General features: G+C 34.6%; 1 protein-coding gene across 1 annotated transcript in view; it reads left to right on the top strand.

Moving 5' to 3' along the window:
- The window catches only part of PCLO (piccolo presynaptic cytomatrix protein), a 365,126-nt gene that overhangs the window by 326,582 nt on the left and 23,077 nt on the right, over positions 1–15,467 (top strand). Inside the window, exon 22 of the mRNA XM_079932524.1 lies at positions 3,543–3,616. Within this exon, the coding sequence (XP_079788650.1) occupies positions 3,543–3,616 (74 nt within the window). The remainder of the gene's footprint in view (positions 1–3,542; positions 3,617–15,467) is intronic.

Here is a 15,467-nt window from a genome sequence, read left to right as displayed (position 1 = left end):
GATTTTGAAGTGGATCCATATTTTCTAGAACAAATAACAAGCAGGACATAGGTCCCCAAATAGATACTCTTGGAATAAAGTTAATTTATAATACGTTAAGCCTCGAGAAAATCATATTGCAAATAAAATGCAAAACTAAAGCAGACTGTATTTAAAATGTGTTAGAATGGGTTTAGTCATATCGGTGGCAAAATCTAGCAGCATCCAAGATAAATATGTTATCTCTATTCCAATATCAAAATCTAAACTTCCTGACTTTCTCCAGTAACTAGTTTTCTAAGTTTACAAAAACAACATTGGGCCATGCAGCTCCAGGATCTAACCCAGGGTGAGTCCAGCCTGCTGCCTGGTTTTGTAAGGTCTGTGAAGAACTAAAAATGGCTTTTGCATTTTTAAATGTTTCCCAAAACCCCAGAAGAATAGCATTTTGTGACACATGATAATTACATGAATTTGAAATTTCAGTGTCCATTATTAACTTTTATTGCAACATGGCCACACCAGTTTGCTTATGTGTTGCCTAATGTTGTCTGTGCTCTAGGGGCAGACTTGTATAATTACAACAGGGACCATTCAGATCATTCACTGTCTGGCCCTTTGCAAAGTGAGTTTGAAGATCCCTAGTCTGGGCCCTTGTTAGAGGGTCTTTTTCATTTTCTCTGTTAAGTGAAACCATCTCTGGGAGCAGAACTTCTATTTCTCTTTGTTTAAATATCACAGTTTTTTATGAATCTTTCCTTTTGATCCCCAGAATAGTTCTAATATTTAGATAATGGCTCACGTTTATAAAAGCAAAATAATGGGGAAAATGGATTTGTAAGGTGAAAAATGTGTTTATTTTGTGATTTTCGGGTTACATTATTCCTACTTAAATTGACTAATTATTGGATTATCTGTCTATTTTTTTTGAGACCTAGGCTGTGGATTCAATGGAGTTATTTGTATTTAATCAGTTCTTTTTATATTGACAGTTATTTCTAAAAGGAGTGTGATCTCATTAGTCCGCAGACTCTGATGATCCAATTTAACTGAAGAGAATTTCTACAAATTCATTACACTCCTCTCTCCAAGCTGTGAATATCATATAAATTTGTAAAGGTTTTGCACCACACATCACTTACTATCCTTCCAATTTATCTGTATCTTTCAAAATATATAATCTAACACTGATGATAAAGTTACAACTTTCAGAGCGTAAAATACATTATTTCCTCAATATCTGAATGTCTGAAGTGGAAGTAGATTGGTTTTTTTACATACAAACCACATTTCAATTTTGCTTTTTCCCATTTTCCTGTTTCTCTTGTAAATCAAAAGCTTTTAAAACTGCGTAGGATGCTTTTGTTTTTGCCATATGAGCACAAAGAAAATTCTCTTTTCTAAAGCATCACCGGATATAAGTAAAAAGCAGCATTTGGTGGTTCTTTTCTGTCTCTCTTTGTATCTGACACAGTTTTGCTTGGGCTAGCATAAGTATTCAATAACTATTTGGTGATTGTTTAACAAAGATAAATTATAACCTGTGCAGTCAGAATGTCCTGAGATGAAGATTATTTATTGGGAATTCAGAAAAATTGCATCCTTTAAGACCCACACAGTTACATTTCCTTTGTACTTCATTTAGCTTCACAGTGCTGCAAGTTTTCTGTATAATCTTAGAAATGCACCTAATCCACATTTTGGCTAAATACCAAATGTTAAAATCAGTTTTCATTAGAAGCAAATACTGCAGCTGAATAGCATCATTAAAATATGAAATGCAGTCCTCAAGATCAAATAAAAATTATCAAAAAATTTTTTATTACAATTACTAAAAATTATACTTATTTTGTTAAAGTTTGGCAAAGTATAGGATAGTAATTTTTCAGGACTCTCATCTACTCGATTAGCACTACTAAAACGATCCTCACTTTCAATTGAGTTTGGCTCAGTAACAAGATGTGTTTTGGCCCGCTCTGCTTGTATAGTATACTGCTAAAGGTGAGATTGCTACTAAGTTATGAAGCTTTCTCCATGTCTAATCCTGGCAGACAAAGTTAATTTTTTTAATTTATCAGCTGTTTGTCTTGAATCTCATTGAAGTAATTACACAAATTGAAGTTTTGTGCATTGCTTAATCAAGACTTTTTTGTATATATTCAGATGCAAACTATATATAATTATAGATATAATTTATAACATTTCTTCATGCACTTTATCCTTCACATAATCACTTAATAAAAATTTGTGTTTAAAACTTTGACCTAGAATTGTCATCTTGGAGCAATGTAATGGCTTTCAAGATAAAATGATTTTTGAATTTACATCAGTTCCTCTTTCGTTATGTGCAGAACCATTTCAGTAGAATGATGAGAGGATCGTTAGAGCAGTTTTCAAGTAAGATCTAATTGGAGTCTTAAGCAATAAGTATGGTTACATTTTCAGCTGGTTGGGCAAACTAAATATTTTTTGTGAGAGTAAGAATGAATTGTTAGTAAATACTGCTATGTTTGAATTATTGTCTAGAAAGTCTAGTATCAAGACATTCCTTTGTTCAAGCACCATTTTTAACACTTAAGCATTTTTATTCCATTTTTTTAGAACATCTTATATAACTACGTATAAAGGCAACTTCCAAATCTTTTGTACGCCATGTAGCTTTTTCTCTGAAGAAATAAGAAGTGACCTATTATCGTTTGGCTCTTACGTTATCAATATTCTGAACCCACAGTGCTCAGAGTATAATGAATTCTTCATTTGTTTGGCCTTCGAAGACATTTAAGGCTGAAATTAAAAATGGTTTGCAGCCTTTGGCTGAATTCTAAAGCTGTTATGTACACATCTACCTATTAGTACTTTATATTTATCGAATATTATGATGTTTCAGGCACTATGCTAAGCACTTACCTACATTTTCCATGTGATTTTCCCATAACCAAATGGTAGCTCATGTTACTATCCTTAAATTACAAAAGAAGAAATAGTCTTCACCGGATTGAAAGATTTACCTTACATAATGTATAGCTTAAAGTAGCAAAGCCAGAAGTAGAAACCAAGCTGTATGACTTCAAAAGCCAATGTGCTACACACAGCTGAAAATACAGGAAGGATCTGAAAGAAATAATAATCCATGTAATTATAATATTATATTTATAAATTATTCAATTCAACATTCCCTTCTCACCAAAGGATCTATACAACTCCTCATAACAAAGTGTGAATATATAAGAAACCCTTCTCCTTCTTGAGTTAAAAATGGCAGAAAAAAAAAATTCTAAAACAAAATTTGAAGATTTCATGATGGTCATGTCTTTGATAAATGAGTCCATGAATAGGACACTGAATTTTGAGGTTCTATGTTTGGACTCAATAGGAATGATAAATTTCCACTTTAAAATTAATATGATATAGAGTGATTTATTGTGTTCGTACAACATTTGCCATTCAAGTAATTTGTTGCAGGTCTGAATATATGATGTCATTCTATTTTTTCAAACTTGGACTCCTCATTTGCATTTAGGATTATAATTGAATATATAAACTTTTATTTCCTTTTTAAACAGAGGAAAGATGGGGCAGAATGGGCAAGAGACTATAAAACAGCCAGGAGTAGGCGTAGGACTAGCAGACACTGAAGGTAAGTTACAGTTTACAATACACTGGATTTTGGTTGTATCTGTATGCTATACTGTTTGCTTTGTTTTCGTTTTAATATGAACGTTAATTTCTAAGTACTAATACCAAAAGCAGTAGGAAATAAGTCACCATTATCCATATGATCTATTAAATTAGAATGACTTTGTCACTTCATTTAACATTCATATTTAACATTTAAGCACTTTGGGGTACTACAAATTTTAAAGGGAAAGAAGAATGAGGATTACAGAATGAAACTTGAAGACTTTCTCTGGGAAAAAATATCTTGAAATTTAAAAAAATGTTTTTGTTTAAAATACTATACAAATAGAAAATCATGAAACCTCATTTAAGTCAATGGCAAGCCTTAAAAATGTGGAACTAAGAGGAAACTAATGGTGTAAAAATCTTTTTATAGAAAAATAATGACTGAACTAACTTCTAAAGTGAAAACTTAATTTTAAATTAAACTTTGTTTTATTAAATAGTATTATAAATGTATTACAAAATGCAAAAAAAATCCTTTTATTCCACACATAATCAGTATCTCTAAGGTGCACAATGACTTTTCCTTCGTTTAAAAAATTTTTTTCCTAATGTTTTGATAAGATCTGATAGCACTGGTATACATCATGATTTACACTCTCAATAATTTTAACTATTCTAAGTACTTAACACTATTCTAAGTACTTTTCACATATTATCTCATTTAATTCGTACAATTACCTATGAAGGTACCTGGTTTTACATGAAAAGAAACTGAAGTGCAAACATCACACAAGGTAAGAGCAAGTGATTGAATCCATGAAAATGACACCAAATCACACGCTATTAAAAAGAATCATTAATGCCATGGTACCACATGGACATTCGATGAGGAAATAGGAAACCCAGATTTAAGGTTCAAATCTTGTCTTGACTGGTGACCTGATCTTTCTATCTTTAGAAACCTGATCTGAAAAATGCTGGGTCTAAGTGATGCTTAAGTTTCCTAGTGGACTTAAGTAGATATCACATATTTCTGGTTCTACTAAAAATTTTTATTTGAACTCATTCAAAGACTGTGCTTCCTCTACTTGTTGCCATGGTCCCACGGTCCCATCCTCAATCCACCATTCCTTTTACCCATCTTCCTTCTGCATAAACTCATCAACTCTTGTTTATATGTTGATTGCCATCCAAGCTCCCTGGAATTCAGACTCAGATATCCACCAGGCATTTGTGCCCAACCAAGAAAATAGAAACCAAATTAAAAATATACGTATTTTAAAAATAGGACATTTATGGCTGGCAATTATTATATACGTGTGGAAGATGCTGAGAAACCCAGCAGGGGGTACGGAGGTAGCAGAAGAAAGCTACTGTCCCTAAAGGCTGGAGGGCAGGGAGAGCTGAAACCAAGATAAGCCTGTCTGCTGGGATCAGCAGGTAAGGAAGAGACACAACAAAAGATAGAAATATATATTGAGATAGACAAGGATGGGGAGAAATATCCCAGTTTCTCCCTTCCTCCCCTTCTCCAGTCTCTGCCAGGGCCTGGTCAAATCAGCTGGAAGCCAACTAACAGGGGAGGCTGGAAAACATGCTAGGGAGCAGCTCTTCTGAAAGCAGGGCAGAGAAAGACCAAAGATGCATCCAAGGGCACACAGGCGTAGGGCTGGTACAGTACTTTACCTGGAAATTCCATAGATGCATCAAACTACATATGCCCTGAATTCAGTTTTCCCTCTTTCTCCTCCTATACTTGTCTATCACTCACAAAATCTGTGCCTATTTATACCGTAATTTTCATCTTGTGTTATTATTGTTCTTTGACTTAAATTTACCTATTTCTATGCCTGTCTCCTTCATCAGGCTGAACAACTCTCAGACCAGAGCTATGATTTATTCATCTTGGTGTCCCAGCACTTAGCAGAAAGCCTTGCCCATAAAGTTGCTTCAAGAATGTTTAAGTGAATGAATAAACAATATAATCTTGTATTAAAGTAATGGCCATTGATTTTCATCTGACCCTATACTTCATGTATACAGAGAAGCAATTCATGTGCGCTTTTTCCCAAAAGTTTTAACTACTTAACTTCATCTTTCTCTTAACCTTAAAGTTTATAAATAAAATTATTTTAGTATAGATGTTAACATTTGAAAAGAATAGAAATTGTTCATCCTAATGCTACCTTCTTATTTCCTATCAGTCCCACACAAAACATGCTTGTTTTCCAAGAAGAAGCCAGTCGGAGGCTACTTTATATTTTATTTAAACTTATGAGTCAATGTGTTTATATTTTAGTGAACTGACCCTTATCAACAGTTAATCTCAGATTAGTTACTGAGCAGAGGGGTGGGAGTTGAGGACGGGAACCATATGGAATATGTAATGTAATGTGAGTCATGCCCTTTTGGCAGCAATATTTTGGACAAATTATTTTTGACTGAGTTACTTATGACATTTTGACGATAAGCAAATTTACAGGTAACACATTTATGTGAAGTTATGAGTAGTTCTATAAGAGATACATAAGAGATTGCTAATAATATGAAAAAGAAAACTGCAATAAATATTAAACCTTTATAGGAAAGTTATACTTCAAAATCCAGCAGGTATACCCTGGACCAGCTACAGGGATATTCTGGCCTCAGAGAAGCTGCCAGTGGGCTAGCAGTGCCCTGGCTGTAGCAGGGTCCCTGCCCCCACATGAACACTAGCATACCACAGAGAGGGGTATCTCAGTTAGGCCTAGCCACGTGCCAGAGTTAGAAAGCATCCATGTCTAACAACAAACAAAGAAGTACTATGTGAAGTACTGTGATGATTAAAGTCCCAAGTGAAGAAATTTTACTTAGATACCAAGTAAATATACATTATACTTATAGGAGCTTTAAAATGGAACACAAAATTTCTCCATTTATTTAGTCGAGTCTTCAAAATCTATGAAAAAATTCATTTTCACATTTCTTTGCTTTTCTGTATTATTTTTCACAGGGTGTAGTGTGTACACTTACAATTAATGCACTAGAAAGTCCCCTCCTTTGAAATAGTATAACAAAAACACAAAACAAATTGGTACTGATCATATCAAAGGAAATAGCTAAATAAGGAGACAAAACACTTGGTATAGATTCATTTTATAAATCATTTCATTAAGACCTTTTCACTATGCTCTTCATGTAATAAAATTTTCATATCATTAGTAAATTTTAAAAAGAAATCTAAAATAATATTTCAACATAGTTTTCTTTTAAACTATGGTCAGACAACAATATTTACTGAGCAAATACTATGTGCCAAGTACTGTGCTACATACAATGATTAAGACAGACTGCCCTCATGGAGCTTACAATCTAGCAAGAAGAGTAAATGTTAAACATTTATTACAAGTGTGATAAAGAAGATGTGGCACATTATACAATGGAATATTACTCAGCCATAAAAAGGAACAAAACTGAGTTATTTGTAATGAGGTGGATGGACCTAGAGTCTGTCATACAGAGTGAAGTAAGTCAGAAAGAGAAAAACAAATACCATATGCTAACGCATATATATAGAATCTAAAAAAACGGTACTGATGAACATAGTGGCAGGGCAGGAATAAAGACGCAGACGTAGAGGACGGACTTGAGGACACAGGGGTGGGGGAAAGGGAAGCTGGGATGAAGTGAGAGAGTAGCACTGACATATATACACTACCAGATTTAAAATGGATGGCTAGTGGGAAGCTGCTGCATAGCACAGGGAGATCAGCTTGGTGCTTTGTGTCCACCTAGAGGGGTGGGATAAGGAGGGTGGGAGGGAGGCTCACGAGGGAGGGGATATGGGGATATATGTATACATATAGCTGATTCACTTTGTTGTACAGCAGAAACTAACACACCATTGTAAACTAATTATATTCCAATAAAGATATTTAAAAAAAAACCTTTATGAATAATTTTACATTAAGAAGAATATATAGGCAGAGGTTGGGGAGAAAATTATCGAATCAGACAGAAATTTATTTGTTCTAAGCAGATAAGAAGAAGATACCAATTTAAAGTGTAAGATTTTGTTTTGTCCCCATAGAAATATGGACTTAACCTTGTGTTGTACTTGAGGTATATGTATGATGTAAATTTTGTCAGGTTTTTTTTTTTTCTTTTTTTCTTTTTTTTTTTTTTTTTTTTGCGGTACGCGGGCCTCTCACTGTTGTGGCCTCTCCCGTTGCGGAGCACAGGCTCCAGACGCGCAGGCTCAGCGGCCATGGCTCACGGGCCCAGCCGCTCCGCAGCATGTGGGATCTTCCCGGACCGGGGCACGAACCCGTGTCCCCTGCATCGGCAGGCAGACTCTAAACCACTGCGCCACTAGGGAAGCACGACATGGTATATCTTTATACGCCAGTGTGCACATGACAATTTTTATATGTATGATATTAGACAAGTTACTCATATTCTCTAAGTCTCTGATTCCTAATCTACAAAAGTAAGAATAACAGTAGTATTTTACCTTATCAGTGTATTGCAAGGATTGATGGAAATAACGAGTGTAAGGCGCTTGGCACTGTGGCTGGCACGTAGTCAATAAATGCTAGCGGTCATTGTCCCAGTCATCGCCTATATCATGTAAGTGAATACTTCTGACCTGATTTTCCCCAAGACTTTTAAACTCATGTTTTCTAAAATGGTTTCTTTTTCTGCCTTTGGCATTCCACCAGAAAAGATGTTTTCAAGGTCCTGCATTTTCCAGTTTGTTTTGAAAAGATGATACATATATTTATTACAGTATTTCAAACTACTCTTCTTCCCAGAATAAATCTGATGTGATCCCTTGTATAGTAATGTCTCCCCTCTATGAAGGATGTCTTTTCTAGACCTTATTATGCTTTACTAAATGGCCTGAGTTTAAAATTCAGTGCTACTGATTTCTAGTCCTGGATTACTGACTGGGAATTTAACATTGAAAGCATATCCTAAAAATTGTCTATTATTGAAACAAAAAATAATTCTGGGTCTTTACTGTGAGACAGATGCATCACTGGAGGTTATTAATTGACCACTAAAAACAAATTAAATGAATTAAATTTCTGGAATAGATCTTGACTGTTTCTTATCCTTAAGCACTCATCAAAGAATTGACATTTGCTAAATTTAAGCCCAGAATATTTTAGACTTTCAGGGATTCATATCTCTAATGGCAGTTTTTAATATTTTTTGAAAATGTCTTCTTTGCCTAGAAGTCCCCAAACTGCTTGCGTTGGGAGTTGGTGCTCTGATTTATTTATGGGAGAGGGGCTTTTGAATCAAGATAAGGACGTTAAAACATAGCAAAGGGTAGTGAATGAATATAAACTAAGAATATTCTCTTAGCATAGTTGTAGAAAATTAACAAAACAAGACATATAAATATTACAGATATATAGTTTTACTTTGTTCTAAATGCCTTTACATTATCCGGTTCATTGTCACAAAACAGTAGGGGATATAGACATAGAATAATGATTTCGATTTTAAAGTTATGGAAACAGAGACATAGAACAATGACACCATTCACCCAGAGTCAACTAATTAAACAGTGTGGGTTAAAATCTACAGATATATAATCTAATATCAACTGACTCTTGCCTACTGTACTTTCCAAGATTTTTTAACGTTAATGGTTACAGTGCTATTGCATGAAAAATAAATTTATAAAACTAGCTGCAACTATTCGAAAGAAAACTAACATTGTTGATGATTATGGCCAGTTAACTGAGATTAATATCAATTACATTATAGGTACTATGTAGCTTATAAAACCATTTTAAATCTTGTTCTATCTGATATTAAAAATGTCCATAAAATTACTGTATTCAAAACAGCAAGAGATATAAAGAAGATTCCGATATTCCCATAAACCTAATTAAAATACATTACACACAAAGGAGGAAGGATAAGAATCCATACGATGTCTCAACAGCAATAATTGACACGTAGAAGAGGGTCATGGGTAATGCCCTTGAAATTCCAAGTGGAAGAGAGTATAAACTAAAGTTCTATCCACAAACTATCCATTAAGTATAAGGGTTGAATAAAATCATTTTGGGATGTCTAGTTCTCAAAAAATGTTAGGTCCCCATGCTACCTATCTGGAAGTTACTTGAGGGTATGTTCTACCAACATAGAGAATAAACCACACTCAAACTCACACTGACCCCTCCCCCCCCACCCCCGCACACACACACAACTTGAGAGCCAAGAGACAAGAAGGGTAGAGAAAAGAAGAGTGGGGACGTCAATGGTGAAATGAGGAGATTCTAAAGACAGTAGTCATGCAGCAGGCAGAGAGAACACGTGGGAAAATCTGAGCAGATATGGTGAGTTCTAGCTGCAAGTGGATGACGAGTGAGGTGTTAGTGTGGGAAGGAAAAGAGGAATTGACAGGCGTCAGTATCTAGCCAAGTGTAAAATGGTCTTCAGAGGGGTTGAGTACTCTTGGAAATTTTGGGAACAGTTAGGAATAGGTACATAGAAAGCAAAGCAAATTGTAAAACAGAGTAATTAATAACTTGAGGATAAAACACAAAAGAAATCTTTGAGAACTCCATGAAATACCCAATGGTCTCAGAAGTGAACAATATTAGTCACATTAATGTAAATTCCAAACATTAGTTTAATCAAGATTGTGACATAACTATATGTCAAGGTGGAGGAAGGCTAACTCTTCATCTACCAGAATTTAAATATCAATAAATTAATGAAGGCAATACAAAATTATTCTGAGAAATATGAATATAAAGAAGCAAAGAAACATATAAAAAGACTTGACGGTAGATTTTTCTTGGCAGTTTTATTAAGGGTTTGGGGAAATGAAGAGTTGGGCCAAGGGAGAATTGATATTTGAAAAAGAAGTCATAAAATTATGTAAAATGATTCAACCTTTTGATATATGAGGAAATAAAAAATGAGGGATAATGATCAGTGTTAACAAGTATGAGAAAAAAAGTGGCAGTTTGTAATAAATAATTTCCTATTATTACCCTAAATGATTATGAATATCCATTCTCTTAAAGCTTTTTAAGTAATAGTTATTGCAACTAAGTACTCTGTTTAACATACTCATTAAAGATATTCTGATAGCACCAATGCTATACACAGGGAGCTTTTTCACTTTTAAGAAATTTAACTGTAACCAATAACAATAAAATACAAAACCTCTGGGGAAAAAATGCTGTAGAATTCAAACTACCAAGTAGTTTTAACCTTTCTTTCACTTCAATCAAAAGTCAAAATGAATTTTCTAAATGCCCAGCAAGAAATAAATTTCAGAATTTTGGAAAATGCAAAATTCATTGAAGATAATTCATTTTTCTACCATTTAGTTTATTAGTTACTTTCTCTGAAACATTCTGATTTATCCAGAAAGTCATTTGGAAATTTATATAACTTTCTACATTTAAGTAAAAAAGAGTAGAACTGACCAAAAAAACCCCACAAAAACAGCACATTTCACAAAAGTAGCCCTTGCTCAACCAAGTAACACTTTCCCTAAAGGAACCAATTTTACAGGTAAGAAAGTAACCCAGACATGAGATAATACACTCTGAGGAAAGTCCACACTGCTTTATTAAGTGACTGCTGGTCTCTAAAAAAATCAATATATTCTACTGTTTGCTTTGCAACAATACAATTGTAGAAAAGAAGCATTTGCCTGTTTAAATGTTTTATTTTAAAAATATGCTTTGCTATCTACTCAAGTCATCTTTTGCATCTGAGTATTTTCCTGCACCAAGCAAATGCAATTTTAGACTGTTATCACAGAAGATGCTTCTTATCCATTAAATAACATACCACTGTGATTCCTGTAATTTACATAACCCTCTGGCTCACAGACAACTATCACTGGTGTATGAAATACTAAGTAGCAGTAACAGGGCTTTACCTTACATATTTTATTGTGACACGGTTGCTATTGAATAAATAAATACATATACATATTATCCATTCTACTTGATGACTCATACTCTCAAAAAACCCAGCACATCCTCCTTAACAGCAATAACCACGGCAACATTACAACTGATAATTATTTGCTAAACATTTTGCTGGGATCTTTAAAAATTTGGCAGCTCCATTCTCACAATAACCCTCTAAAATAGATATTATAATATTTATGATATTCCCAATGTCTAACACTGAGACTTCTACAAAATTACCCACACAATAAATATTTTTTGAATCAAGGCATTAAGACTCCAAGAGACTAAAGGATAAATCAAGCCTAGTAATACACCTGTGAAATTGAAGTGAATATTTACGCAAAAAATATTTCGTAAGATGCTATGGAAAATCCGAACGAACTTTTTGGCCAACCCAAATGTATCAGATTTTAGTGTAGTTTTGTTTTGTAGGGAGTTTTTAAATTACAGATTCTATTTCTCTTCTAGGCTGTATGTTTCTAGAAACTTGTCCATTTCTTCTAGGTTGTCAAATTTGTTGGCATATAATTTGTCATAATCAAGAAAGAGATTTATAGCACAATATTATTTCCATTAAAAATAAATAAATACAAAGTAATACTAGATTTTTTATAACTACCTCATTATGTAAATATTTACATAAACAAATATATGGAAGTTGGATTGAAAGGATTGTAGTAAATATACAAGATTGGGTGGCTGCTGTTGGGAGGGTGATGAGTTGAAGTTATTGGGATGAAAGGGAAAACTATAAAGATAATTAAATACTATACAAAGAAGGATCCTGGCAGAGACAATGCTGATTGAGTGCTTGTGGGCTATGAATTGAGGAGTGTGAGCAGCTCAATTCTGGGCACCTGCAGTTTAAAAAAAAGTTGGGAATAGTGTTTTCTGGGAAAGCTTCACTGAGAGACAGTTGTGTCAACACTGGAGGAGATGAAAGAGAGCCGTGCGGATACCTGGGGGGAGAATTGTCCAGGCAGAACAAAATGTTTTTAAGGAGAAATGAGCCCCACACATCCAATGAAAAGGGAGCTAGTGTGGCAAGGAAGAGCAGAGGTGAGGAGGTCAGAGGAGGAACAGGAGCCTAGGAGAACACAGCATGAACTTTGCCTCCTATTGAAAGTGGTGTGGGACATTGTTGGAGGGTTTTGAGCCAAGGAATGCAACAGTCTAACTTAAGTTTTAAAAGATTCATCCCAACTACTCTTTTGAGACTATTCTGCAGGGAAGAAAAGCAGAAGAAGGAAGAACTGTTGGGTATTTATTGCACTTATCCAGGGAACAGATGATGATGTCTCAGATCAGGTTTAGGGTCCAGTGTAGTGAGAAGTGCTTAGATGATACATATATACATAGTAATAGTATTAAAATATAATCATCAAATTAATAATGATTACTTTGGGGATGTGGGAAAAGGACGCAATTGGGGAAGGGTTCCATAATTGGCTTCATCTGAATTTATGTTTTATTTCTTAAGCTGACCTGTCATTACATGAGTGCTTACTACATATTATTTATACTCCATTAAACCTACCTAAAGTATTTTAAATTTTTAGAAAACAATATTGAGTAATTTTGACATTTATTTGTTCATTACATCCAGGGTGCAATTTTTTAACATGATATTTCCTCAACTATACCTATATAAGGCAGTATCTTTCACTGTTGAGAGACAGATAGCAACACAAACTAACTTAAAAGAAAAGAATGTTTATAGGTTGCTATAATTGAGAAGTTGATAGCTGGAAATAGCCTCAGGAAATACCAGCCTCCAGCCTGTTCTAGATTCTCAACTCTTTTCTCAGTTTTCCCTGCAAGTTAACCTTGTACTCAGGCTGTTCCATGAGGCTGGGGACAGAGCGCCCAGCTATTCTGGGACCCACTTTTAAGCTCTTAACTGAAGGGAAAGAGAGAATATGTCTCAAATATCCTAAGTGAAGCACTCTACTTTTTCCTACGTGGCTCAGATGCCCACCTCTGGAACAATCATTCTGGCAAAGAAAATGAAATATGGTGGTTTTCAACCTAACAGACTCATTTGGATTTGGGGGCAGACCTTCCCAGTGGTAGTGGTAGAAGAAGACAAGGGATACTGGAAAGATAAAATAAGAGATTTATGTTAGAATATATCTGCGTATACTTTCAAACATGTACTGAAATCCATGAATCTGAATGGAGCAGTCAGGGATATGGCAAAACAAACACACACAAAAACCTCTTAAATAGATGCTAGAAAATTTTCTACTAAGTATTAAAGGGAATTTTTTTAAATAGATAAAGAATGTAACTAATAAGAATAATAATAAAAATAAGTATCGTAACTACTTATTACATAGAAACGGTAGAAGAGTTTTGCTTGGAATGAAATACAGAACAGAGGGCTAGACTAAATTTCTGAAATGTGTTTTGATATTCTATAATAACGTGAAAAAAGTTTCAAAATTCATCAAGTATTAATGGATAATTCATTTAGCGTATCATTTCCAATGTGGCATGGGGACTATTTCCAGAAATTCAATATTTTATTCTTTTTTATTTCGGCTTCTTCTGGCTAAACATATATCACCACAATAGATTTACAATCTTGGATGCACTACTACATTATCAGTCCTCTTAAAACTGACATAGGGCTTCCCTGGTGGCGCAGTGGTTAAGAATCCACCTGCCAATGCAGGTGACATGGATTCGAGCCCTGGTCTGGGAATATCCCACATGCGACGGAGCAACTAAGCTCGTGCGCCACAACTACTGAGCCTGTGCTCTAGAGCCCGCGAGCCGCAGCTACTGAGCCCATGTGCCACAACTACTGAAACCATGCTCCTCAACAAGAGAAGCCACTGCAATAAGAAGCCCACACACTGCAACAAAAAGTAGCCCCCACTCGCCGCAACTAGAGAAAACCTGCATGCAGCAACGAAGACCCAATGCAGCCAAAAATAAATAAAAGTAAAATAAATCAATTTATTTTGAAAAAGATAATATTATTTGGGTAAATTTCAATTAAAAATTTACAGGTCATTGCCTTTCTTTTCAAAGCACTGATTATTTAATTTTTAAAATATTTATTGGTGTTTTGATTATTTAAAAATAATTTACTCTTCTTTTTCAGAAAACTTACTCATGTCAATCCACTATTGATGAAGCATTTTTATGAGTCTGATTTCAAGGATTATTTTACTGTGAGCTAAAGTGACATTCCAATCTTTGCAATACCTAGTAGTATATTCTCAATATACTTTGGCCAATCTAAAATTATGGTTCATCCATTTCCTATAATTTCAACCTTTAAAAAAGAAACCAAAGGAAGTCTAATTTACTAATTTGGGGGATAATAATGCCAAGTGCTTTTGTACCAGATACTGTCTTTGTCATTTGAGGAAAATGATTGACTTATGAGGACTTAAAAGAGAGCTAATATTAACTACTTATTCAGAGTATCACTGTGTAAACTGAGTATAGAGAGAATATAGGAGGCTTTTATTTTGCTGTTGAAGCACTTGGGGAAATGATAGCTATTTTTGATTAGGAAAGGGCTTAGCTTCAGTCAATCAGAAATAGTAAAATTGGTAGCAGGTTTTCAGAAGTGGTGGCAAGCAGTAGCAATTAGTCCATAGAACATTCTATTTTTTGTTCTTTGAAGGTAGGTTACTAAATTCTCTACTTAATAATTTCAACTTTAATAGTAATTGTGTTTTGTATTTATCAGGAGTATCAATGATCTTGCATGCTTCATTTACTAGGAAGCCTGAGGTCAGTGCTGCTCATGTATGTAAGATGAGCAAAACCCAGTTCCAGGAGGCACTGTTCACCTAAACCAATTAGTGATTGGTACACTCTGGAGGTATCAGTGTGAAGTTCCTGCCAGAAGGATAGGGTACAATATACTGCCTGGACTTGGGGATCAAAATGATTTGGGGTTTA

This window comes from Stenella coeruleoalba, assembly GCF_951394435.1.
Source record: "Stenella coeruleoalba genome assembly, chromosome: 9".
Classification (NCBI taxonomy): domain Eukaryota; kingdom Metazoa; phylum Chordata; class Mammalia; order Artiodactyla; family Delphinidae; genus Stenella; species Stenella coeruleoalba.
Note: the sequence above shows the minus strand (reverse complement) of the source record. Positions and strands in the feature narration are given on the sequence as shown.